This window comes from Vidua chalybeata, chromosome Z, assembly GCF_026979565.1.
Source record: "Vidua chalybeata isolate OUT-0048 chromosome Z, bVidCha1 merged haplotype, whole genome shotgun sequence".
NCBI classification, from domain to species: domain Eukaryota; kingdom Metazoa; phylum Chordata; class Aves; order Passeriformes; family Viduidae; genus Vidua; species Vidua chalybeata.
In genome coordinates this window covers 439,978-467,119 of record NC_071570.1, presented here as the reverse complement: position 1 = coordinate 467,119, position 27,142 = coordinate 439,978, and the positions used below count along the sequence as shown (strand labels likewise).

General features: G+C 54.2%; 1 protein-coding gene and 1 long non-coding RNA gene across 6 annotated transcripts in view; one reads left to right on the top strand and one right to left on the bottom strand.

The window, feature by feature from the left end:
- The window catches only part of LOC128782180 (uncharacterized), a 32,596-nt gene extending 9,724 nt beyond the window's left edge, over window positions 1-22,872 (bottom strand). For 2 of the 4 annotated variants that reach the window (XR_008428687.1, XR_008428690.1), the window contains exons 1-3: window positions 20,535-22,872; window positions 12,937-14,022; window positions 4,667-4,786 (exon numbers count right to left, since the gene is read on the bottom strand). This is a non-coding gene — a long non-coding RNA (uncharacterized LOC128782180). The remainder of the gene's footprint in view (window positions 1-4,666; window positions 4,787-12,936; window positions 14,023-20,534) is intronic. The other 2 variants (XR_008428688.1, XR_008428689.1) reach the window with 2 other exon arrangements.
- On the top strand, window positions 15,509-22,704 carry ST8SIA3 (ST8 alpha-N-acetyl-neuraminide alpha-2,8-sialyltransferase 3). Of its 2 annotated transcripts, XM_053932384.1 has the most exons (5): window positions 15,509-15,796; window positions 16,668-16,790; window positions 18,566-19,123; window positions 19,344-19,387; window positions 20,014-22,704. In XM_053932384.1, exons 1-5 carry the CDS (start codon window positions 15,618-15,620, stop codon window positions 20,094-20,096), a joined length of 987 nt encoding a protein of 328 aa, XP_053788359.1. In that variant the 5' UTR covers window positions 15,509-15,617; the 3' UTR covers window positions 20,097-22,704. The 2 variants fall into 2 exon arrangements, with proteins under 2 accessions (XP_053788359.1, XP_053788358.1); XM_053932383.1 differs by lacking the exon at window positions 20,014-22,704 and having other exon boundaries at window positions 15,510-15,796; window positions 19,344-20,007.
- Window positions 22,873-27,142: the final 4,270 nt, after the last annotated feature.

The window sequence follows — 27,142 nt, the reverse complement described above, 5'->3', positions numbered from 1 at the left end:
ATGGGGTGGAGGACAGGGATTTGGATACCTCAGAATCTATTTACGCCCTGCAAGCAAACAGAACCCCAAATAAGCCTTTTGCATGGTGTCCTGGATATGTAAAGATTTAATAACTCAGATTTGCAGTCCTACCCACACAGAGTGATTGCCAGCCCGAGAGAAGGGTGAAAATCTATACTTTTAGTAAATATCTCGATCTAAAAATAAGAGGGGGATACAAATCCTAGCAACGCAGAGGGGTTGGTTGGGAGGTGAATGAAATCTCTGGATTAAAATATGAACATGTGCTGTAACTACAAATCCAAGCCCAAGCTCCCAAAGCTCCTCCATGGGCACAGTGCAGGAGCGGGGCCAGGACCATGGGGAGCCAGCCAGGAGGGCCTGGGGAGGGCTGGAGATGCTGCAGTGCCGGTGGGAGGCAAAGCAGGAGCCTGAGAAAAGCTCCAGAAGGATCTGCTGGCAGGAAGCATAAACCAAAAATAGGCAGTGGCAGGAATCAAGCCGAGAGTGGGGAAAATGGAGACAGCGATCAATACCTGGAGACCAGAAACACAGAGGATGTGAACAGGTTTTATTCCTGACCTGTGCAACCCAGGGCTGAGCTGAAAACCTGGTTTCTCTTAGAGAATTCATAGGCATAGTTCAGAAATGTCTAAAAACGAAACATGTAAATGAGGGCATTGACTGCAAGGTGTCCCCGTGCCTTGAGCTGCTCCCAGAGGCTGGATGGGGGTCCTGACACAGGGAAAGGGGACCCTGGGACATCTCTGCCCAACAACATGGGCACAGCCCAGTTCAGGGATCAGGGAATGTGCCTCTGTCCCAAGACAGTGATGTCTGGCTGCTGCTGTTGCTGCTGCCCTGAGGGTGCTGGAGGAGACACAACCTGTGGGTCAGGAGCATCCAGAATGGATGGGAAACATCCATTCTCCAGCTCATCCGTGGTGAGAATGAAATGAGCAGGGAAGAGCTCAGAGCTGGAGATGCATTGTCCCACAGAAAAGAATCCCAGCACGGGGCTTGCTCCTGAGCACCTGGATCAGCCCCACTCCCACGGCAGGCCCAGACCTCCAGCCTGGCGTCCCACAGCCTCTCCAGGACACTTCACCACCTCACTATTAGGAGAACTGCCCCCATTTCCTAAAAATATTGACCTAATTGGCCCTTGCACTTCATTTCCCCGTGAGAGCCCAGCAGCAGCGCAGCACCTCAGCTTTCCTGCTGTCCCACTTCCACTCTGGCTCTGTCTGGGAGACAAGGAGGTCACGGGAGCGGCTCGTTCGGGATGGCCACGGCCTCGCTGCCATGGCCAGGATTAGAGCCAGGGAGTCCCAGGGCTCAGGGTCCTCCCCTAAGCACGGGAGTCCTGCTGGAAAACAGATGGTGAGGAAAAATGATTGGAGGAGGAGATTAATAATAACACTGATAGAAAACCAGATCGAAGGGATCAGGGCGTAGCAGAGGGGCTGAGCAGTAATTTGGTGCCTTGTGGGAAATGAGGAGGACAGATGCTTGCCTGAATTTGGGGATTAGATTTTGTAGCCTAAAGAAGATAATAAATGAAATGATTATGGCATTAAAGTGCTGGTCCCTGTGGACAAGTGGGTTGGGAAGACCCTTGGCATTAAGAGCCAGGGATGAGGGGACAGGTCAGTTTTAGGGCACCCTATCAAAGGTCATCTCCTGACTGCTGAGAGCTGCTTTAGCCCACGGGAAATTCCTCCTTCAGGGGATCTATGGAGCACGGGGCAAGGATCCTGTGGTCACGATTTTCCAGGAAAGTTTAGCCAAAAAAAGCCTTTTTTTTTTTCTTTTTACCTGGCTCGTGCGCTATTTGGGCTTTGGGAAATTCATGGCATTTCTGTGGGACAGAGCTCCAGGGGCATCTTTCCGGGGTAGCTGGAAGGGCAAGGGTGTGTGGAGCCACCAAGCCCAGGCTGCACTGGCAGGGGCACCCTCAGCTCAGCCGGCTCCCCAGGCTCCACACTCAGAGCTGCCCTGAACAAAGAGGCGCTTTTGTTTCTGGGGATTTTTCCCGGCTTTTGTCCCCAGCTTGAAGCCCGAGTGTCACCGGAGCTGACCCAAGGGGGGACCCCAGCCCGTTTAGGGGTGCCTGGGGCTGCTGGAGGTCCGGGGGCTCCCCTGTGCTCGGCAGTGCCGGGGGCGGACGGCGCTGCCCCGGCTCCGGAGGGACGGTCCCTCCATCCCCGCCTTGCTCTCCCTGGGAGGGTAATTGGCGCTCGGGCTTGAGATGAGGATCCGGCACCGCCTGGGGTCCCTGCGCTGCGGCCCCGCTGTTTATCCGTGCTCCAGTTAAAGACTTTCCCGTGGAGAAGTGGCTAATGACGGCCCGAAAAGATGAGCAGGGAGGAGGCTACTGCAGCCGCTCCTCGCCGAGCTGTTCCTGCTCGGCGAACGCAGCAGCCCCTCTGCCGGAGAGGGAAGCGGCGTGGGAGAGCCCGGGAGCCGAGGGGAGGAGGAGGAGGAGGAGGAGAGGGAAGTGCTTTACGAGGGGAGCCTCTCCTCTCCCCCACAAATATCTAAAAACTATTAATTTCGGGCAGCAGCTAGGAAGATATACATGAAAGGGAAATTGATTTCTATTTAAATGGTATGTTTTCATCACCTTTTTTCAGAGCATGAACATTCATCTCTGAGTACCTGTGCTAATTGATTTCAAATGCAATTCAACACAATCACTGTAGAATAATAAATCTGGGGGCCAAGAAGGGAAAGGAGGGAGATCAGCACGGCTGGGAGAGGGAGAGCCTGCGGGCACAGGGAGCAGCCTGTCCCAGGGACGGGAGGTACATCCAGCCTGGAAAAGGTGGCACAATCCCATTACAGCCGTCCTTTGGGGATCAGCGAGGTTTGTGGATTACACAAAGTGACCTGCTAATCCACATAAACTCTCGGGGAGAGAGACATTACGGGCGGGATGGGGCACAACCCAGGAAAGGAGCCGGGCATCCCAGGGCTGGGAGGGGCTGGTTTGGCTTGGGACAACAATCCAGTTGCTGTCAGACAATCCAGTGCCGTGCCGTGGGCAGGGACACCTTCCACTAGAACAGGTTGCCCCAGGCCCCATCCTGAACACTTCCAGGAACGCAGCAAGCAGAGGAGCAGGGGGAGGCTGGAGGAGCTGGGGGGGCAGCAGTAAAAGCTGCAGCTGGAGCAGTGTCACGTGCGATGTCCTGGGAGGACACCGCAGAGGAGACCACTCCGGGAGCAACAGCTCTGAAAAACATCCAGCTTTTAGGTGTTTGTCCTCAAATAAATAATGGAACGTGATACCCAAAAAAGCTGCTGTGGGAAAGTGGGCTAATGGAAGCCCCGGGTAAATGTAGGTGAGGCGGAGGGAGCTGCTCCTGCCTCAGCATGGGGCACTTGTAGCCAGATATTGCAGTGCTACAGCCTGTTGTGGTACGCAGGGCTCGAAAGGATGCTGGAAACTGGGGAGAGGGCAGAAAATAGACATAAAAATTACCTGCAGCCAAAAAGACACTGCACAGCAACCAGCTGAAAGAACCTGACATGTTTAGCTCATCAAGGAAAGAGGGGGAAATGCCCTGATAGCTGGATATGGGAACTTCTGCAGGAAAAATTGCAGAATAACAAAGCAGCTTTAACCCGAGGTTGCTCCATAAGGAAAGAGTCCCCAGACTGGAGCTGGGAGCAAGCTGTGCAAGCCCTTCCCCACTGACACAGGCACACACTCTTGGGTACAAGTAGGATTAGGGAGTGAAATTCCAAGGCCTTTGCCAAATGAGCAATCTATGAATTCAGCGTGGCACTGTAGGATAAAGCTCAGTAGCAATATTCATATGGAGTTAGCCCCATTTACCCTGGCTGGTCTGGCTCCCAGCTAATCCGAGCCCTTTCACACCTCACTGGGAAGGGAAGGGGATGTATGTGGACACTGCTCAAACTGGAGATGATGCTGCAAATTCTCTGTTCTTGTGCTCTCTCCACTGCTGGGACAGAGACAGGCACTTTTGCTGGACTCTGAAGCAGTTTTTATGGATATCATCTTTTTCCAGGACCTGGAACCTTCCCAGGGAGAGGGTTAGAGCTCAAAACCCACCTCCAAACCACTTGGAGCTCTTATATTGATGCAGCTGGGACTGTAAGCAAAATAAAACCAGTGAAATAATGGCCAGTGGACAGGCAGAGACCGTGGAAAGGATATTGATTGGAACAGGGTCTCTTTTCTGCACAGCACAGTGAGCTCCAGAGGGCTGAGCTTCAGGTAATTTCTAGCAAATAATGTGTTGTACACTGTTATTTGTGGATCCTGGAAATCAAACTGGAGCATCCGGGGCTCTTGTCTAACAAGTCCCTGTAGCTAGAGCCAGTAGCTGGTGTCTTGAGAGAGGAATGAAAGCAGCAAATCAGAAATAAATCGGAATAAAATAAAAGGCAGCATGCTTGGCAGTGGTGGGACACCGGGTGCACCCCCAGGCGGCAGCACCTTCCCTGGGTCCGTATGTAAACCCTGCCAGGAAAACCCCATGGAAGCTGAACGGGATGAAGTTTTCCAGGTGCAGAGGTGCAAGGTGGGATGGGACACACGGCCACAGGCACGGGACAGCCGGGAACAGCAGCTCCCCCCTGCCATCCCTGTGCCAGGGCCAGGAAAATAGATGTACTGGTTTATAACACTTACTGGAGCTGCCGGCACTTGCTGCTGAAGGATTTGGGGGCAGAACACATCCGTCCATGGCAGAAGGGGCATCAGGAGCCTTGCCAACCCCGGCATCCCGTCTGGCTTCACTCCGCCTGCCTCCTGCACGGGTAACAAAGAGATTGCAGCACCGGTTCAGAGGTGGAGAATTTGATAAACTGGCTCATATTTTTAAATGAACAAATGACACTTCATCGTGGCCATGACAGAGGGCTCGGCGCTGCTTTACAGTAATCTATGCCTTCTTTAACACACGGCTGCGATCCTGGCCGCCGGCAGATGAAGGATGGAGGAGCAGGCAAAAGGTTAATAGAGCATTGGGCCTTTTTTAATTGAAAAAATGACTGAGGGACCATGTAGCAGAGCGAGCAGTAATATTATTACAGGCTGTAAGTACTGTTCCAGAGACTTACTGTTCATCTGGGAGCAGAGTAATGAGCACTGGGCTGTGGCTCCTGCCTCGGCCGGAATGCCGATGGCTCTCCAACAGGAACCAGCTGCCTTGGGAAAGGGGCAGGATCACCTAAATGTTTGTGCTCCTTTGCAAACTTTCAGTTTCTCCAGGAAGAAGTACCCTGGGTGCCTGGCAAACCTGATTCCTCCACATGATGCCTCAGCAGTGCCATACCAGATCAGCATCGGCATGAGAGAGGCTCCAGCTGGGCTGGGATTTGTGGTTAAGGGGAGAGGCTGCAGGGAGCTGCCTCCTGATCCAGCCTGTGTGGCACAGGGTAAATCAGCACAGCTGTGTCCATCTCAGGAAGTGACAGACCTTTATACCACCATGGATGGGCCCTTTGTCCTTCCCTGGCACTGCTGGTGCTCCTTGCTGCGAGTCTGGCACAGGGCACCGCATGGAGCATTCCTGCACCTGAACATCCCTGTGCCAAGCATCCCTGTGCCAGTTCCTGCACTGGGACATCCCTGTGCTGGCCTTCCCTGCCAATTCCTGCACTGGGGCACCCCTGTGCTCCTGCCATGGGTGCCCTGGTTGGAATGTGCAGCACAGACCCTCTGCTCAGCCCCAACGTCGCGGGGAGCTCCGTGACCCCGCAGTGCCATCTGCTCCAGAGGTCAGGAACAGGGATAAACAGCACATGGGAGAGCCTGCAAGGAGAGAGAGGACGAGGGGGAGGAGGCTGTCCCGGAGAAGCCGGCAGACAAGGGGAATGGCCTTGCAGCCTGCAGCAGTGGAGGGAAGCCCATCCTCGGAGGAAGTTGATTCCGGAGCAGGGTCAGTGCCCGGCTCAGCGGAGCGGCGGCGGGGCCCAGCGGTGCCGACAGTGCTAATTGATGAGGAATTGCCACCGGAGCGCTGTGTCATCCCGAGGAGCTGAACTCGGGGCTGGGGGAAGCAGGCTGTTAAACAGGCTGTGGCGGCACTTTGGGCTGCCAGGATTTATGCTCCGCAGGAGCAGCTCTATCTGTCATCTGTGAAAAGCCTCATTTACAGAGAGACTCCGTCAGGAAAGGCAATCAGCCTGGAACCTGCTCTGCTGGGAATTTATAACTGCCGTGCCAGGGAGAGCTCATCCCTCCCTTCCTCAGGAGCCACAGGAGCAGTGGCAGGAGCTGGCCTGCACCTAGGAACGGGTGTTTGCTCCCCCAGGGAATCCCCTGGCCCCAGCACCACCTCAAAGAGCTCTGAGTCTGGAGAGTGACACGGGGATGGGGACACCCGTCTGTGGCACGGCTGGGAATGTTTCTGTTAGGAACACACAGACCTGCCTCCCCTGGGCAAAAGGGAATTCTCACGGGAAAAAGCAGGGGAAAGGGTTGTGCCTCACCTCTGGGCCGGGAGATGCCCCGGGGCTTTGCCTCTGGTGTGGAGGAGGATTCCCAGGCATGGGAAACCACAGAATCCCAGAATGGTTTGATTTGGAAGGGGTCTTACAGCCTAGTGTTAAAGGGGGTCAGTGCCGCCCCCTGCCATGGGCAGGGCCACCTTTCCCTAGCCCAGGTTGCTCCAAGCCTCCCACCACAGCCCAGTGTGGATGTCCTCTCCTTCCTGGGACCCCTGAGAGCCCCGGCAGGGCACAGCACTGGGGGACCTGCTGTGCAGCTGGGAGCAATGGGTTATTATGGCTGCACGTTCCTGCACCAGCAGAGCCCCCTCTGGCGCCGTGCTCCAGTCCTCCCATGATGGACCTCAGAATAAAGGCCCTGACCAATGGATGGATGGCTAACATCATCGTTTGTGCTGCATTTTCCTCTCCCGTGGAGGATGAGCTCCAGTTACTCCCATCCATCTCGTTCTTTCAAGTCATCTTCATTCTGCAATTTCCCCTCACCCCGAAAAGAGTCAAAGACTGATCCATTTCTTTCCAATTTCAGGGAGAAGGAAGGAGCCCGGGCAGAGGCATAGGATACCTTTTGCCTCCCCCAGCACATGCCTGTCCGTGTTCCTCCCTGTTCAGAGTGGGAGCACAGCTGGCTGGGTATCGATCCCTCCCAGGGAAGTGCTGCAGCCTGTGCCCTGACCTCCTGCTCACATGCCAGAGCCAAAACCAGTCATCTTCATGTCTCTGTGAGGCAGAAAAGGAGTTTCTGCCCTCAAAAAGGCAAAGGGTGTCCCAGCCAGGACAGCAGCCTGCAAGCCCAGCCACTGGCACTCTGCAGCAGCACAGGAAGGAGTTGGGAATAAATCCCGACAGGAGGAGGGTGAGCCCTGCCCACATCTGCAGAGAGTTGTGTTTGGTCTCAGCTGCTCTGTTCACGGCCAGGTGGGACCCTGAGGTTGGCAGTAGGGGATGTGGCACTCGGATCAAAAATGGAATTTAGACACCCACCATGCAACACTTCAGACCCAAACATCTCTGCCACAGGATGGTCACTGTCCCACTAAGTCCTCGCTCCAACACATCCCTGTTGTGCCCCTTGCCATGTCTGGTAACAAGTCTGATTTTAGGTGTCATGCAGCAGGTGTTTAATTATCAGAGACAGGGCTTAATGGCATTTGTGTCCTAGCAGGCAGCAGTTTGTATGCAGTTTGGTTCCAGGAGCTGCCAGTGCTGCCTCCCAAACTCCCTCTCTGATAACAGGTGCTTTTACAAACATTGTTAAATGAGACTGATTCAAAATGGGCCTGGTTTTCCCAGCTGATCAATAGATCTGAAAGGAACAATGCCAAATATCTGGAGTTATTGTGCAGCACTGATGTCTGTCAGGACAACAGGCAGAGCAAAGACAAATACACACCTTTGCCTGGGTTATTACTTTAAGCCTGTTATTATCATTATTATGGGTGATTAAAAATCCCATTAATCAGATGCTAAACAGATTAAGCCCTATGAATTAATTTTCTGGAAATAACTAAGATAAACATTCTGTGCAGAGCTCATTTAATGAAATAGAAGCTGTTTATCTGCAAAATTAGGGCTTGAGAGTAGCTAAGCATTGGCTGGAAAAATCCAGTACGGTGTGGGCACGGCGGGCACAGGCTGGAGCCAACGCCGATTTTTTACCCATTCTAAGTAAAAGAAAAATCTTGCTGTAAGTAATTTATGATGCATTACACAAAGAGCTCATTAGCGAGAGCTGCAAAATAAAATTACAGTCAGTTAGGAAATAATTCCTTGATTTAGTGTGTAAGGAGAGGGGGCTGAAGGACAGAGGCCGCATGTGCTGCTGATGGGAATGCTGGGGGGTGCTTGGCACGACCCTGTCTGCTCTACTGCCCAGGTGCGCACACCTGAGGGAGCTGGGCCTCCTCCTGCCCACACTCTGCACCACCCCGATGGACCTGACACATCTGGGCACGTGAGGGAGCAGCAGCAGCAGCAGGACCTGCAAGAGGAGATTTCTACGTTGTTTTCCTGGAAGCAATTTCATTACCATGGTAGTTCATTGTCATGACTTATCGCTGACACTTTTTAGTGGCTGTGTATCACAGTTCCACCTGCTGCTGGGTCCAGACAGCTTTAGGCCTGTTCTGCAATGGGGACCGAGAAGGAAACCCCTAAGGCTGAATTAAGAATGTAAGATATCAAAATATAAGAGATAAATAAAAATAAAATGTGTCCTGGTATGTTAGTAAAACAGAGTGAGATCTGGAACCAACAGAGGATTTTCTTCCTGGTTTATGTGTAGCCCTGCACTACGCACAACCTCCACCATTTCCCTGCGAGCAGGGGGCAACTGGGAGCCAAGACCCCTGGAAAACCATTTTCTCCTACGAAGAGTTAAACAAGAGGGCTCTTACCAGCTTTGCCATTCATGACAATGATATAGGAAATGAACATTAATTGATTTTTCACCACCATCTTTCCCTTCCATGATTATGGAGTTGCCTCTGAGAGCTAAATATTGGAACCAATGGGGTAAAGAAGATTCACTGTGGTGAAATAAATATGACAGCCATGAAGCTGTGGCAGTGTCCTCATCCTGAAATTGTCAGCTGTTCCTGCTTCTATCCCAGCCCTGGGGTGATTGACATCCTGATCTCCAGGGCATTGCTCTGGTTCCTTTTCTGTTAAGAGGAGCTTCACAGCCCAGTATCCAACCCCTAAAGTGTCACCAGGGACAAGTGGACCTTCCCTTCACATCCATTTATAGCCTTCTCCAGAAATTGCCTATGGAATTGCTGTTTCTTGTGGCTGTTTTAATAAATGGGTGCGTTGCTATTGCTGTTGAAAGTTCTGTGTTTGGCCTTTTTAAGTCATTTGATTAGGAAGTAGAGAGCATATTTTAACAGCAGAGAAGGCTCTCACAATCAGCACTAGAAGAAATAATCCAATTTTCTTGGCAAAGAAGGGCAAGGGTCCTCCTAGGAGGTCAAAGCTCCCTTAGCACAATTAGAACTTTAATTAATTAAATTGGTTGAGCCTCCACCAGCAGAAGCAGCGTATTTGTGGAGCTCTGGGAGTGGAGACAGCAGCTCCCTGCTGGCTCTCCTGAGCACACCCTGGGCCCACCAAATGCATCCAGACCCCACCATGGAGGACATTTATTCCAGAGATGCAACTTTGGGGCTCTTGATTGGACATCAGAGCCAAATTGGCCTCTCCAGCAGCTCTGTGAGGAACAGCACGACTCACCGTGTGTCGTGCTGTTCAGACATGCTGTCTGCAATTAATATTGCATAATGGCCTCCTGATTCCTAAATTATGTATTTCTCCTTCTCAGCATCGTGTGGCTTTTTTACAGGGTTAATTATTTTCCATCATTCTGCCTTTAGCAACAGTCGTCTTAATTAAGGGGGCCAAGTTCCGCTCTCATTCCTGCCTGGCAGATCCTAATGAAATCAATGGAGCCGTGCGGTGTAAATGGGAGGGACGTCGGCCATCCAGTAAAACGTTCCCTCTCTTGTTGATTAATGCATAAAATTATCCCAGGCTTCATGTCCAACTCCTGACTGAGTGAATCACTGCAGAGCCCCCTCTCGGGCTGCTTTTCCACGAGCACTTCTGACCTTGCTCATCCCGTGTGCACACCAGCAGCGCTCTGCCACCACAGCAGCGGGTCCTGGGTGCCCTGGCTCTACTTTTGGGTTTGAGAAACATGGCAGAAGCTTGCAAGCAGGACTCCAAGTTGCTGTCACCTCTCCCTCCAGTGGCTCCAGACAGGGCTGAGCAAGTGATCCCTGTCCCTTTGCTCCTGCCCTGGGCTCTGCCAGCAGGCAGCTCCCCCAAAGCCATATGCTGTTCGCTTCCAGGGATCAAACACCTGAGGCAGGGATTTAAATCAGCCCAGAGCTGCATCCCTGGCAGCGCCCCCAGCTCACTGCCTGACTCCCCCCCCACCCTCGCCTGCTGGCACCAAAAGGGCTGATCCCCAATTATTCCTCCCTGGCTTGCATTTCCTGACAGTCCAACATTAAACCAGGCCCAGGCAGCCATGCAGGGGAGGCTCCAATAAGTGGATACACATGCAATATTCATGGGTGGCTTCAGAATAGTTACAGATCCATCACTCTTGGCAGCGGGATGGGGATGGCGTGTTCTCCTAATGCTGGGCTTAAGCACCTTCTTGAACCCGAGCCCTGAGGATGGGTGACCGCCTGGAGCCGGGGGTGCCGGCACAGTCCCGCTGCTGGTGTGTCCTGCCAAAGCCCCCTGCCCACTCCACAGTCTCCCTCCCACCTCAGGGAAGCCCTGGAAAGCCTTTTGGGACCTGGCCCTGTGGGCACCCCTGGCCACCCAGTGATGTGCTGCTCCTCCACCCAGCTGGAGCTCTGGATAAAAAGCAGGGAAAACAAGGGAGCCACTGGAGCTTAATGCCCTCACTCCAGGAAAGGTTTGTTTACCAGCTTCTGGCCAGCACCACACTGCAACTCCAAACCTGATCTCATCCCCCAGGATTAATTTTTACACAATCATTCCGCAGTCTATGATAATCACTCCATAAAAAAATGAAGAGATTTGGGATTTTTTCCAGCATGGAGGATTAGGCCTAAAGACAAGTAATCTGCAGGAAGCTCAGCTGCATGCACACCACTAATCGCTCCTCACTCTTCCCAGCTTTAGCTCTTTCATTAGGATTTTCCACAGTGGGCTGGCCGTCCTTGCTGAGGCCGGCTGCCACAGACAGGCAGACACATCCCGAGGGATCCGGCCGCGCGCCAGCCCACGGGGGTCACGGCAGCAGCTTGGGCGAGCGGCAGCGCCATGAGTCCCAGCAGTGCCACGCGTCCCCGTGGTGCTGCGCATCCCCCTGTGCCCTCCAACCCTGCCGTGCTGGGCACACGGCTGGGCTCATCTCCTCTCTCTCCACTACAAAGAGGAGCCTCTGGAACAGGCTCCCCACTCTGCGATCTCTCCAGTTTCCATGGGAAGGAGGTGAAGCAATTGGCACAGGAGACATTAATGCAGTGCAACAAACCAGGTGGTGGGATGGTTTTAAAATGTAATAAACTATTAAAAGAAATGATGAGCTTAAATCCTGAAGCCTTTAGTAAATTCCTGGTGGTTTAACTAGGTGAAGAATTAATAATAACTGGGGAACCGGCAATTTCCCTGTTCCAGGGACAGCCGTGTTCTCCTGAGCCCCCAGGAACCTCCTTCAGCTGCCAGCCTTGCCAGGCCTGGCTTAACTAACCCTGGTCCTGCACTAAGAGCAGCAGTGGGTGCAAGAGGTAGCAACACACACCCCAATCAGACCTCATGGGCACACCAGGATTATTCTCATTGTTTCCCACTGAGGCTTGGGACTGAATTCCCAAAGATTCCTGATGGGATGTGATCCCATTCCTGGGGCTTGGTGGGCTCCTGGCACTGCCAGAAGAGTGAGAGCTCACAGGCTGAGAGAAATCCCTGCACGTTTTAGAGTCAGGAGAAGAGACGTGCCCGTTGTGCCCAGCGAGCGTTTTTCCAAATATAATTAAAATAAGTACATCTCTACGATGGCTCTGACCACAGGGATAAGGATGCAATGCCAGGTTTTTAAAACAAAATAATGTAAGCACTTAGAAAAGGACTCGAGCAGACTTTGGGTACTTATGTTCAAAATAATTGTCCCAGGAAACCCGATTCAGCAGCCACCCAGGCTGAAAGCACTTAGGCACACGCGGGCAGGCGTTCAACAAAGCATTTAGTGACCCCGGCGCTGCATCAGCAGGAACGCGGGGCTCCGGGCAGGGAGTGACTCAGGGAAACCGCGGGGCTCAGGCGGACGAGGTCCCGCCGGGGGACGGCCGGGGTTCCGCCTGGGTCCCGCCTGGATCCCGCCGGCTCCTGCCAGGGTCCCACTACGGTCACACCTGGTCGCGCATGGGTTATTGGGATCCCAGCTGTTTCCAGGCTGCCCAGCCCTCACTGGGGTCCCGTCTGGCCCCAGGCACGGGTGGCAATGTCCCCGCTGTGCCCCCCGTTTGCCGCTGGCTCCTGCCTCCGTGGCTGCTCCCACTGCCTTAACGGCCGGGATGTGAGGGTTCCTTAGCCCAGCGGGATGACCCAGGAGCCGCAGGAGCTCGCTCCTCACACCCTTCCCCCGGGAATACCTTTGCAGTCCAAGCGGAGCTGCTGTAATCCATCAGCCGCGGCTGCTAAACGCAGCCGAGGAGGGAGGAGAAGGCTCGTGGTAATAAATTCATGGATCTTCACACCCCACCAGGCTGACAAGCACCTGGTTTTAAAGAGACTTTAAAACCACTTGGAGCGCTGTGAGGCAGACCGAGACCCCCTTATGCTTGGAGACCCCAAACACAAGCTTCAAAGAAGGGAGGGAAATTGCAAAGATAGCCTGGAAAAAGTGGATTTCAGTGGGGGCAAATCTTCAAAGCACAAGTTTCCTGTGCTGTTATAAAGACCGTGTACCTTTTGCATGAATAAGTCAAAACTGGGAAACTTTCCTAAGCACATGCCCAACCTGACAGGTGGCTCTTCCGCTGGGCTGTGAAGTGATCGATGCTCCTGGTTCCTTTTGTGAGGTGTGGCCGTGCTTCTCCTCGATGGGACCCATCCCTCCTGCAGTGCCACCCCTGCTGCACCATGGGTGCCCAGAGAGCGGGGTCTGTCCCACCACCCAGCTGAGAGGTTTCACACACGAGGCAATTTCTCCTTGGAGAGCCTCAGATCTCAGCTAACCAGATTTCCTGCCACTGCCACTGCTGGATTTTCCTGACTTAGGGCCGGTGTTTCTCACCGGCTGAGGGTTTGGTGCACCTGGGGCTATGCCAGGACTGGTGGGGAGCTGCTGACAGCCTGGGACACGTCTTTCCAAGCTGCCCCTTGTCCTCAAGGCAGCTTGCAGAGCACCCTGTGACCCGCTGGCTCCTCTGGAGCTGCCCCCAGCCCCGAGCTGCCTAATTGAGGCGGGAGCGGTACCTGGGCCTCCCCGCTCCTGCCGCAGCCTCCGGCGAGCCGAGCTCTGTGTCAATTACAGGAAAATCAATGAAGATACTGTTCAGGACTCCTTTTCACCATTCAGCACGGATGATATCCTTCACTTTCTAGCACTGATTCATTTACTTTCAGCCTCTCCAGGGGCTCCTGACATATTGCTATCTCTGAAGAATCTGAAGCAAGAACTGCCTTTGTTTCCACTGCAACTTGTTGGTGGGGCTGGGGCTCACTGAGGGTCAGGGGAGAGGTTGCAGCATAGACAAAGTTTAAACATTTCTTACCAAAACACCTTCCCAAGGTCTTCCCAAATCTCTTTTGCATGGGCAGAATCAGGGGGAAAACAGGTTCAAACACAGGACCAGAGTGTCATCAATGTCCTTGCTCCAGTTCCAGGCTGCTCCAGCTGAGCTGTCCCCAAAAATGGTGATACCACAGTAGTGCTGCTTCTCTTGTCGGCCATGTTGGATGGGGACTGGGGCAACCTGGTGCTGCGGAAGGTGTCCACGGCAGGGGCTTGGAACTGCATGGTCTTTCCCAGTCCAACAGCTGTGAACTCTCCTGCAAGAGAGAAGCCAGGAGAATGGACAGGGCTGTGACACCAGGGCTGCACAATCTCACTCTGGGGTTTATTCCTATCCCCAGGACTCAAGGTCAGAAACTACAGAAGACAATATTAAATGTTACAGAACTGATTTCTAAAATATTTAAAGCAAAAGTCTGCAGTCGGTTTATCCTGGGAAGCCTTGGATTTCACAGGGACAACACTATCCATGTTGAAGCTGGGATACCATGCACTGGGTGGACAATAATGGACATCAGGTGACAGCCACATAAAATGCCTATGTCCTGTATCAAACCACTGCCATTTCCTGCATTCCCAGGCTTTTCTCTCGCTCCACCAAAGCCACAGGCATCCCGCAGCAGTCGGATATAGACCTCAGGCCGTACTCTGGCTGAACTCCCACTGCAGGCGGAAGAACCACACTGATGCAAACCCCAGCCCTGTGAGCTCCTCATGTTCCTGCTCTTCAAAGAGAGCTCCGTGTGCATGGAGAGCAGGAGGAAATAGCCCAGAGCAAGGATGGGGCTACAAAGACAGGATCTATTATTTATGAGGTGCTTCAGTGAACTAGGGGCTTGGAGGCAGAGCGGGCTAGGGGGGGCTTTGTGAGGGGAAAAATGGAATTTGAAGAAACACTGAGAGTGATGCAGCAGGCAGGGGTCGTGTTCATGAGAGACATCCCTGGGAGTGCAAAAGGCTCTCTTGGAGTTCACATGGGATTTGCTCTGTGGTTTACCGGGCAGTTTAATGACCCGTGCTCCAAACACCAGGCTTTTAAAGAGCAAGGGCTCTTCTGAGCCAGCACAGAGCCTGCACTGCCCAGCACAGGCTCCCACAGCTCTGTATATGCCACCTGGGATCTACGGTGTCACAGGGAAATGGGAGCTGGGGATGCTGTGCACCCACCCAGACAGGGGTCCCCCAGCAAAGGCACAGGGTTCCCAGCAGAGACACAGGTCCCCAGCAGCCTGGGCCCCCCATGGCTGAGCCATTCTCAGCCTTCGTGCGTATCTGGGGGCTCCATGGGGTCCAGGGGGGTCCCTGTGGCTGCCAGACTGGGCCACACAAGGCTTTTGGGGGGGTCACTTGGGCACCCCAAGGCAGTGGGAAGGGTGGTCTGGACACCTTAGGCTTGCTGGGAGAACTCCGAGGATGTCAGGGTGGGCACGCTGGGGAGGGAGCTGCTGCTGTGGAGACCCCCGGGCTGTTGGGGGGTACTGGGGCTTTCTGGGTGGCACTGGGGCTTTTGAGGGCACACTGGGAACGTTGAGGGGAAACCTGGTGCTGTTGGTGAGCACGCTGGGGCTGGGGGCGGCACAGGGCCTTCACGGGGGCTCGCTGGGCCTATGGGGAGGGAAGCACGAGGGTGTCGGGGGTCACCGGGGCGCTGGGGTGTGCCCGAGGCCGTCCCGCCGCGGGAGCGGGGGGGGCCGTGCGGGGCCGCGCGGGCGCTCCCGGCTGCCATTTCACCGCCCCGTCCCTCCATTTTCCTGCGAGCGCGGCGGAGCCGGCCCGGCCCCGGCCCCGCCGCCGCCCCCAATGTAGCGGCGCGGCCGCCCCGCACCCGCCCAGCCGCGGGGCCGCCTCCGGCATGCGGAGCTGCAAGATGGTGCGGGTGGCCAGCGTGCTGGGGCTCGTCATGCTCAGCGTGGCGCTGCTCATCCTGTCCCTCATCAGCTACGTCTCGCTCAAGAAGGACAACATCTTCGGGGCGCCCCGCGCCGCCGGCGCCGCCGGACCCCGCATGTACATGTTCCACGCGGGATTCCGGTGAGGCGCGGCCCGACATGGTGGGCCCGGGCCCGGCTCGGCCGGGCTGCGGGGGGGACGGGGGAGCGGGGCCGGAGAGCGCCGGGAGCGGCAGCCGCATGGCCCGGGGTGCGGGGAGGCGGGCGGGGGGCCCCGGCACGGCCACGTCCCCGGCGGCGGCGCCGGCCGCTCTCCGTGGTGCTGATGGCGGCGGCCGCGGGGGCGGGTCGGGCACGGTCGGTAACGGGCTGCGGATCTGTGTGTGCGGTGTGCGGGGGCCGGTGGGGTGTGTGGGGTGTCTGCGTGTGCTTTCTGTGTGCACGTGTGTTGTGTGCTTGCGTGGGTATCTCTGTGTGTGCGTGGGTGTCCTCATGTGCGCTGCATGGATGTCTCCATGTGTCTCCATGTGTGTGCGTGGGTGTCTCCGTGTGTCCCCATGTCTGTGCGCGGGTGTCTCCATGTGTGTGTGTCCATGTGTGTGCACGGATGTCCCCATGTGTGTAAGTTGCTGTCTCTGTGTCTCCATGTGTCTCCATGTGTGTGCATGGATGTCCCCATGTGTGTAAGTTGCTGTCCCTGTGTCTCCATGTGTCTCTATGTGTGTGCATGGATGTCCCCATGTGTGTAAGTTGCTGTCCCTGTGTCTCCATGTGTCTCCATGTGTCTCCATGTGTGTGCATGGATGTCCCCATGTGTGTAAGTTGCTGTCCCTGTGTCTCCATGTGTCTCTATGTGTGTGCATGGATGTCCCCATGCGTGTAAGTTGCTGTCCCTGTGTCTCCATGTGTCTCCATGTGTGTGCACGGATGTCCCCATGCGTGTAAGTTGCTGTCTCTGTATCTCCATGTGTCTCCATGTGTGTGCATGTTTTGCTGTCTGTGCCCATCTCCAGGTCTCAGTTTGCACTGAAGTTCCTGGACCCCTCGTTCATCCCCATCACCAACTCCCTGGGCCAAGAGCTGCAGGACAAGCCCTCCAAGTGGGTCTTCAACCGGAGCGCCTTTGCCCACCAGAGGTGAGCAAGCACCTGGGCACGGCCCCGGCTGTGCCCCTTCCCACCAGCAGTTAAGGGGATGCAGCACTCTGCTGGGTACTCTGAGCTCCGAGGAATTTGCCAGCGGCAAGAGACAAAGGCTGAACCAGAGCTTTTCCCCAGACAGCTGCAGCTGTCCCAAAAGACTTGATTATTTCAGAGCAGGACACCAGGGTGCAACACACATTATTGTACTAGAACGTGACCCACTTTCCTGGTGTGCAAGTGGAATTGTCCTTACCCCAGGATAAATAGCTGTGGTTTAAGAGTGGAAACACTTTGGCCGGTAACAGCCATGAAAGGCTCTGTTAATGGAGGCCAGAGACATGCAGAGAAACTTCCCAGCTGCTGGCAGTTCTGAGCAAGTGCAGTGCTGCTCCTGCCTCCAGCTCCGCTCTGGCTGCAGGGGCAGGCACAGAGCTTTGTACTCTTTATACATACATCTATTTGCTGATTACATATATTTAGCATTTCTATAAAAGAAAATAAAACCATGCAGCCATTTAAGACAGCTACTGCCATCTTGGACTGTAATTTTGTCCTGACAAATGCCTGCTGGTTTAGGGACTGCCTCGTGGCTCTGCTCACATGTGCCACCTGGGGAGAAGGAATCTGGCTCTGTGGCCAGGCAGGATGGAGCTGCTGCACCTCTCAGTGCAGGGTTTGGGCTTTTCTCCTCCCTTCAGGCCACTGTCCAAGGACAGCAGGACAAGTAATTCCCTTCCAGTGCTGCCACACGCTGACCTCAGGAGCCGTGGACTACAGACAGGAGGTGGCACTTAGTCCCATCTTCTGCCCAGGACCTCCCAGGCTGTGTGACAGTGGCCACCCTCAGTGTTACTCCTTCCCTGGCACCAGCAGCTCCATAAGCTTGTTCCTGTGCGATCCTTCTGATGATTTCAGCTGATGCCTCAGCAGCTGCCTTTGCACTTGTCCGTCAGCCAGAACCCATAATTAGGGCACCCAGTGGGACTCCATTAATGCTCAGACATTGGAGGATGTGAGCTGAAGGAATGGTTGTTTGTTTTCCATAAACATAAGTAAATAAAGTCCTATTCAGTTTCTAATTTTATGCCGTGCAAGGGAAATTCCCAAGCAGGATTGGTTTTGTTTGCTTTGTAAGTATCCCTAATAACCCTCCTAAAAGTGCTGCTGTGCTTGCCCAAATATGAATTAAGGAGCTATATTTGCATAGATGGAGACAGCGACTGCCGCTTGGTTTTGTGATTGGAAGCTTGTTAATGAAAACATAAAAATAAATAAATAAATAAATAAATATATATATATATATATAAATATATAAATTGGCCTTGTGGCTGCACCAGGAATGAAAGGCACACACAGCCCCAGCAGAAAGCTGTCCTCACCCTGTGTCACAGCCCAGACAGGGCGGTGCAGTGCACACCCCGCAGCTGGGTGACTGTGGGGGGTGTAATGGGAGCTGCATCCCTTGTCCTAAGCAGCCAATCCCATATTTTAATCCTGACACTATTCCAGGAGGCACAGGCACAGCCTGAGCTGGCGTCCGTAGGGACCATCTGGTAAATCCAAGTGGAGCTCTAGGTGAGGAGCCAGCTCCCTCATTCCCATCTATTTGTATTGATTTAAAAGCCATTGCACCATGTTGCTCAGGAAACTACTTCAGTACACTTTAAATTATAAAAAGGAAAAATATAAGTCTAGGCAGAAAACAAATCCACTGCAAAACAAAGGGGAATTAGAACTCCATGTTTTCTGTTATTTTGCTCTTGTTTTAGGCAAGAAATCCTTCAGCATGTTGACGTCATCAAAAACTTTTCTCTGACCAAGAGCAGCGTTCGGATCGGGCAGCTGATGCACTATGATTATTCCAGCCATAAGTATGTTTTCTCCATCAGCAATAACTTCAAGTCTCTGCTTCCTGACGTGTCTCCCATCCAGAACAAGCACTACAATATCTGCGCCGTGGTCGGCAACAGCGGGATCCTGACCGGGAGCCAGTGTGGGCAGGAAATTGATAAATCGGATTTTGTCTTTCGGTGCAATTTTGCTCCAACCGAGGCTTTCCAGAAAGATGTTGGAAGGAAAACCAACCTTACCACCTTCAACCCCAGCATCCTGGAGAAGTATTACAACAACCTTTTGACCATTCAGGATCGCAACAACTTCTTTTTAAGTTTGAAAAAGCTCGATGGGGCCATTCTTTGGATCCCTGCCTTTTTCTTCCACACATCAGCAACAGTCACGAGAACACTGGTTGACTTCTTTGTGGAGCACAGAGGGCAGCTAAAGGTCCAGCTGGCTTGGCCAGGAAATATCATGCAGCACGTTAACAGGTGGGTGGGCTTGCCTTTCATGTAAGTGGCCATATACATCTCTTTGTACAAATACATCTCTTAACTGATTTTTCCCCTCATGCCCGATGTGGGAGGCACAGTCTGGCTAGTCAGGACCACTTCTTGTCAGAGCCACTGAAGCTTTGTGGTTGCTTCAGAACAGCCTTCAGTTATTTCTTTCTGGGCAGATTGATTCTGACTCACCTTCTTGTCTTCCCAGGTACTGGAGGAACAAGCACCTGTCCCCGAAGCGGCTGAGCACAGGTATCCTCATGTACACCCTGGCTTCGGCCATATGTGACGAGATCCACCTGTACGGCTTCTGGCCCTTCGCCTTCGACCCCAACACGCGGGAGGACCTCCCGTACCACTACTATGACAAGAAGGGAACCAAGTTCACCACCAAGTGGCAGGAGTCCCACCAGCTGCCTGCAGAGTTCCAGCTGCTCTACAGGATGCATGGTGAAGGACTGGCCAAACTCACCTTGTCGCATTGTGCCTAAGAACCTAAATCTTGAAGTGCCAAACAATTGTCTAAAAAGTGCCCAAAACCAAATTAAACATTCTTCAGATAGAATTCTAAACAGGCAACAAACCTACCCTAGAATCTTTTCCATAATTTAAAGATGCTTTTTAGCTACTGCTCATCCAAGGGTTTCAGCATATTTAGTGGTGCAGAAGCTTTTATCATGTTCTGTGGATGCGATTTGTGCAGCTGCAAAGTTGAAACATTTTGCATTTCTAGATAAGCCACTCAGTATGTTTTAATATCTGTTCATATTTTAGCATTCTACTAAACACCCTAAATAATTTTATTGCTCCTTCCCATTAGAGCTAGAAATGCTACTTTTAAAAGGTTTTGCTTCTTTTGTATCTGTTGCTCTCAATAGCTGGGCGTTGCCGTGGCCGATGGAGGAAGCCACTCGGAATTGCAGCGCATCGTCACACGCAAGTTCCTCAGTGTGGATCCTGATTTCCACCGCTTGGGTATTTTCGTATTTACTGAATTTTACATTTTTTAAAGAATAACAAGAAGAAGGTCACAAAGTGGCTCATACCTTAGCTAGGTGTTTCTATCACTCTTGGAATACTTCAGTGTTTTAATTCCTTTCGGGACAGATCCTAGTCCAGACTAGACAGACGGAGGCATGCTCATTCCCATCCATCTGATACTATTCTGTCATTTGATTTTAAAGTTGAACCACCACAATACATGGAATTAGGCTTCTCTGTAGACATATTTGGTGAGAAAAGCCCCAAACCCCATCCCTCTGCTTGGGCAGGATGGGCAAAAATGGAAGCCAGGTGCTGGGATTTTTAAAACCAGTTTTTGCAGGGAAGTGAGCAGAGCTGGAGTGCAGGAAAGAGGAAATGCCATGACCAAATTTCCCCATTTATGTCTCTAACTCACCAGTCAGACGGCTGGAGTAGTGTCCCCATTTTCCCGTCACCAACAGCACTCCAAGGCAGACAGGGCAGATGCTTCCTTGGCACCACAGGAAGTCCAACTGTTTGGGGACAGGACAAACAATAGGGTCACTTACAGTTGGGAAGTGTTGGCCATTATCTCTCAGGATTAAGGAACCTGGGAAATTACTGGGTTTCTTATGAGTATGCTGGCAAGTATTTAACCATTTTCTACTGTTCTGAGTGAGAACTGACCCAACAATGAAAGAAGATGCAAAATCCAGTATTTAAAATGGCACAGGTAATTTTTCTTAGCTTCTTTACCTACGATCAGACATAGGAGATGAGGAAGGAGATCTCCTGCACAACACCCAAGCTGAGCAGCCCAGGCATGTCCTGGTGCCCACTGTGGCACCGCAGCTCCATTGGCCCCCCAGCCAGGATGGTTCTCCCCCACGCCCCTGGGTGGAGAAGGAGCTGGTGGCTTTCTCCTTCATTTGAATTATCCCACATTTCCCAGCTTTGCTTTTCCAAAGGCTGTTTAGGGCTGTGGTGGGGCTTGGATCACCCCCCTGCTGCCCCATGTCCAGAACTGCCCCAGCCACTGTTCCTGGGGCCCTGGCCAGTCCTGCGCTCCTCACACTTGCTCAGCAGGGTCCAGCTCGAGTGCCTGTGCTCACGGAGTCACAGTGGTGCAGGGTGATGTCCCAGTGCCGTGCCCCCAGGCGAGGACTGAGTGCCCCCAGTGCCAGCAAGGGCTGTGGGATCACAGCCTCTCTGGGAGCTGTGGGGCTGGCAGCAGCTGGGCAGCACCAGTCCCAACAAAGCCTCCAGGGACCCTTCTCCACGTGCTGGAGCACACAGACTGTTTAGGCTCAGACTAGAAATTGCACAGGGAAAGAAGAGCTCTGCACTGGTCGTTAATGAAGTGCAGGAATTAATAATTTCTGATATTGTTTCCTATGGAGCTGTACAGCAGCTGTGCTGGTCACTGGGGTCCGTGGTAAAGCAGTGCCCAGCAACGCTAATCCTAATGGCAAAGAGCCCACCGGGGCAGAAGGGTCACCCCGAACCCTGAGTGACCCTTCTTGGCTTGTCTGAATGCCAGATATTTTTATCAAGAGACCTTTTACGAATTTCCTGTGGGGACCCATCATTTCTCACCAGCACATTAAAGAAATGAGAACTATTATCATTATATTGGCATGAAAGCAGGGAGCAGTGTGCTCCATACAGTTTCCGGAACCTCCCATGGTCCTGGAGAGGGGTACAACCCCCTGCCAGCCCTGGGCACAGCCCTGGCATCACCCCCAGAACTTTCCAAAAGCACAAAGAGGCACCAAATGCAGAGAAGGAAGCACAAAACTGACTGCAAATATTTGGAAATGGGAATACAGAAAAATTATTGACAGAGCGCCATATTACATCATTGATTTTTAAAGCAAAACTCCCCATCGATGCTCCAGACCCACATTGAACATTTCAGAATCATTGATTTTAATGGGAGTTCTGCCCCGTGATCGATGGCACAGCACAGCCCAAAGTAAATTGCTTCTTAGTATCAATATTCTTTTGCCCAAGCTCATGCAAGGTGGAAAACCATCTCAAAGTGCACAGCTTTTGTTTGGCCAGGTGGGGTCTGAGGGAGAGGTGAGGATGGCAGGGGATGGAGAAGACAGCGGCTCAGGAGGAGAGGCTCTTTGGGGCTGCCTCTCTCCAGCAGAAATGCCTTTGCATTAATAAGCAAGTATCTTTATTATTTATTTAATTGTTATTTACAAGGTGCGGGGGGCTGCCCTCCCCTCTCCAGCCCCTTTGCCAACAGGATGGGTGCCAAGGTGCTGGGGGTGTACATAGGATTGGGAATACATGTGTCATCTCTTCTTTTATACATCTTGGGTCTCTATTTTTGTTGCTTGCGTCTCCTCGGTGAACGGTAGCAAGGCATGTGAAAACAGGCATTTGGCTACCAGGTTTAATTGTAAGACTAAGCCAAAAAGCAAGAGTTTGTGAAACAGAACTAACTGTGAATGGAGGCTGCAAAAACAGGGCAAATAGGAAAAAGCAGGTTTTCTGTAAATGAATGTGTCTTTATTTCAATGGCTCTACAGTTCAATGCCTGATGGAGTTGTTTTAGATAAAAAAAAAAATAAAAAAAATAAAAAAAGAAAAAATGCCATAATTGTAATAAAGGTTTCATTAGTAAGGGCCATACCAAAAGCATTGTTTATTTTTCAATGGCTGGCATTCATAAAGGGCCAGGGCACCTCTCAGGTGAGCGGTGGGAAGGACGCTGCAAGCAGAGCTGCTCCAGCCTCACGACCACGGAGAGCCTCGGGACCCAGCCTGGGGACTGGGACCGGGGAGTGTGCGTGCCGAGCCCGGGACCGGGCAGTGTGTGTACCCAGCCCGGGACCGGGCAGTGTGCGCGCCCAGCCCGGGACCGGGCAGGGTGTGCCCAGCCCGGGACCGGGCAGGGTGTGTCCAGCCCGGGACCGGGCAGTGTGTCCCCGGCCCGGGACCGGGCAGTGTGTCCCCGGCCCGGGACCGGGCAGTGTGTGTCCAGCCCAGGACCGGGCAGTGTGTGTCCCCAGCCCGGGACCGGGCAGTGTGTGTCCAGCCCAGGACCGGGCAGTGTGTGTCCAGCCCGGGACCGGGCAGTGTGTGTCCCCAGCCCGGGACCGGGCAGTGTGTGTCCCCAGCCCGGGACCGGGCAGTGTGCGTGCCGAGCCCGGGACAGGGCAGTGTGTGTCCCCAGCCCGGGACCGGGCAGTGTGTGTCCAGCCCGGGACCGGGCAGTGTGCGTGCCCAGCCCGGGACCGGGCAGTGTGTGTCCCCAGCCCGGGACCGGGCAGTGTGTGTCCAGCCCAGGACCGGGCAGTGTGTGTCCAGCCCAGGACCGGGCAGTGTGTGTCCCCAGCCCGGGACCGGGCAGTGTGTGTCCCCAGCCCAGGACCGGGCAGTGTGTGTCCAGCCCAGGACCGGGCAGTGTGTGTCCAGCCCAGGACCGGGCAGTGTGTGTCCCCAGCCCGGGACCGGGCAGTGTGTGTCCAGCCCGGGACCGGGCAGTGTGTGTCCCCTGCCCGGGACCGGGCAGTGTGTGTCCCCAGCCCAGGACCGGGCAGTGTGTGTCCCCAGCCCGGGACCGGGCAGTGTGTGTCCAGCCCAGGACCGGGCAGTGTGTGTCCCCAGCCCGGGACCGGGCAGTGTGCGTCCCCAGCCCGGGACCGGGCAGTGTGCGTGCCCAGCCCGGGACCGGGCAGTGTGCGTGCCCAGCCCGGGACCGGGCAGTGTGTGTCCCCAGCCCGGGACCGGGCAGTGTGTGTCCCCAGCCCGGGACCGGGCAGTGTGTGTCCCCAGCCCGGGACCGGGCAGTGTGTGTCCAGCCCGGGACCGGGCAGTGTGTGTCCCCAGCCCGGGACCGGGCAGTGTGCGTGCCCAGCCCGGGACCGGGCAGTGTGTGTCCAGCCCAGGACCGGGCAGTGTGCGTGCCGAGCCCGGGACCGGGCAGTGTGTGTCCAGCCCGGGACCGGGCAGTGTGTGTCCCCAGCCCAGGACCGGGCAGTGTGTGTCCCCTGCCCAGGACCGGGCAGTGTGCGTGCCCAGCCCGGGACCGGGCAGTGTGTGTCCAGCCCAGGACCGGGCAGTGTGTGTCCCCTGCCCGGGACCGGGCAGTGTGTGTCCCCAGCCCGGGACCGGGCAGTGTGCGTGCCCAGCCCGGTCCCGGGCAGTGTGCGTGCCCAGCCCGGGGCTGGAGCGTGCCTGCACAGCACTTCGTGCCCTGGCTCCCCTCGTGACCGTGCCGCATCGCCGTCGTGAGCATCGGGGCTCGGGAGCTCTCAGTGTGATCCCGTGGTGTGATGTGCCTGCAGCATTGACTCATGTGCCATAACCTGATATTGAATGCATTGTTTTTAAATAAAATGGTTTCTTGTGCCTTGGGAGTCCGTAAAACTCCACTGCCTCTGCTTCTTCCGTATTATTATTTCCCAAACTGCTCAGGGCCACTGATAGGTTTTACCGGAAAACTTCACCAGAGGTGTTGCCAAAAGTGTTTCTTAATGCTCCCTATATTTCATTACTCAGTGCAACAAGCTTGGTGTGATGGATCAAATTCTGCACTCCTGTGAAATATGTGAAGATAAAGAGTGTGGGAATGTGGGCACTGATTGGCTCCGGGTATTTGCTCATTAAGGTGAATTGCATCCCCAGGAACATCTTACAGCCCTGTTACTTGTTGCAGGTGACCTGCTGCTTGCTCCAGCACTGCAGAGTGTCCTCAGTGGCTCCTGGCGGCAATTCTGCCGTGTGTTTTTAGGAATTCACATGAATTCCCAGGACAGAGTCCTTCAGGCTGGCAGGCACAGGAGTAGAGCCATGCCAGATCCTCTGTTTGTGCTTCCCACCACTAATATCCACTACAGCTCACATATTTATCCTTGAGACCATCCTGGCAGAGAGGCAGGGATTTATAGTCCTATAACCCAATTCGGGGATGGGGATGGGATAGGAAAAACCCTTTCCTTCCTCTCGCACTGCTAAATGTGAGGAAGGCTCTGCTGGCCATTGGTGCTGGGGCTGGAGGGTGCCAGTGGCCAGCGTGGGTTGAACCCCCCACTCCATGTCCAGCTCTGCCTCCATCCCTGGAAAGGTGTCCTGAGGGGATGAAACTGCTCCCTCTGAACGGGCTTGTGACAGCGGTTTCAAAATGCCAAAGAAAACACTTGCAATGTTTGTTTAAAAGCAGGTGAAAATGACATCTGCAGGCCCTGGTCAGCTGGTGACAGCTTCTTTAGAGAACTCCCTGTGCCTGTGCCATGTCCTGCACTGAGGTGTCACCCTGGAGTCACCCTTTCCTGCGTGGTTTGGGTCAGGTGCCAGGTGTGGGTGCTGCAGGACACTACAGAGACGAACCTCAGAGAGCAAAAGATGAGAGGAACTAAATTTCATATTCCCAGGGGAGTCACAGCCCAAACCAGAAGGATGCTGGACAAGAAAGCTCAGCTAGGCCAGGTCAACCCCTAGGTTTGTCCCACCCCGCCATCCCTGGACACCCCACCGCTGCCTCTTTGTGGGGAGCAAGGGCACCTGGCTGTGGCACGGGAAGGCCCGGCTGCAGGCAGACAGGAGAAGGAAAGCTAACAAAGAAACCCCCTCCTCCCTCCCCCAAGAGCAGAGGGAAAGCCTCTGGCAAAGGCAGCCATGCAGGCAGGGAACGCTGTCCCGCTGGGCAGCCCAAGCTCGCTGGGCTGGAAGCAGCAGCAGCCTCCCGGCTCCCGGCACTGCTCCTGCCCACCGTGCCCAGCTGCCAGCTCGGCTGCACCTTGTCCTGCCTGGGTCACAGAGGACACCCAGCACCCTCCTGCCTCTGAGGGCAGGCACAGCCCCGTCAGATTGGACCTTCGGGTACAACTGCACCACGCATGGATATTTACACCTTGATTCCCAGGAGGATTTTAACGCGAATTTGGAAAGACACCAGAATTAGACACTACAGTGTGTAACAAAACATCCTCAGGGGATGCAGCTGTCAGGTGCAGGTTTGGAAAAGAAAAGTCAAAGGCCTGATGAATTTGTTGAAGGAGAAGGCAAGGCAAGAAGAAAAGAGAGGAAAAGGGAAGAAAAGGGAGGAGACAGACACCAGCACATCTGCTGCACCAGATTCCCATCAGGGTCTGCCCACCCACCCTCCTCCCGCCTGCCCACAGAGGCACCTCCGTCTCAGGAGCGCTGCACTCGCCTCTTTTTTCCCCAAATCAACTGCAACTTTTGCCTTCCTTTAGGAAGGACAAAAAGATTTCACGCATAAGTTGCCCTGAACAAAGGCACCTCACGCCAGGGCTTTCTTTTCTGTCTTCCTTTCTTTTTCCTCCTTAACCACAAGCCGGCAGCGGGAGGAGTAGCTGGGGTTGGGGGAACTCCACTTTATACCCGCCTGATTAGTGCCAAAAAGCAGCTCAGAAAACACCATGAGCTCCAGAGACACTGTGATGGCAGCATGGAAAGAAACGGATCATTATCCTTTGGGATCCAATCTGTAGGGAAACTGGGTGCTGTCATAGACAATCTGTTTGCAAGGAGATACCAGGTGCTCTGGAGAGTGGCCTGATGATCGAGGGTCCAAAAGATGACATTTCTCCCCATTTCCCTCTTTTAGTTACTGGAAAGACCCAATGGAGGTGGGACTTTCACAAATACGGGGACGGTTATCAGGGACGAGATAAGGATGACACAAAATTCAAGGACACGGCTGCTCTTACTGCTACTAATTAAAGGAGCAGGGAGAAGGACTGAACTGCACAGCTGCGAGCAGCGGGCACAGCCCGACCCAGTGCCCTGGCAGGGGTGTCCTGCATGGAATGTGCCATAGCAGGCAAGTCGCCACTTGCCAGCTGCATGCGAGGGTATGCTGTCCCCTCGGGCCCTGAGCCCACTTGGGACCCTGCCCGCCTCTCCTCGGCTGCTCTCCCGGCTCCCCGTCCCTGTCCGCTTCCATCCGCCCTGCCCCTGCCCACAGAGCCGCGGCGCCAGCCCCACGCCGGTGCCCTGCGGGGCTGTGCGCTGCCCCTGCCAGCCGCGGGGGCTGAGGGGCGGCCCGGGGAGCCGGCCCTT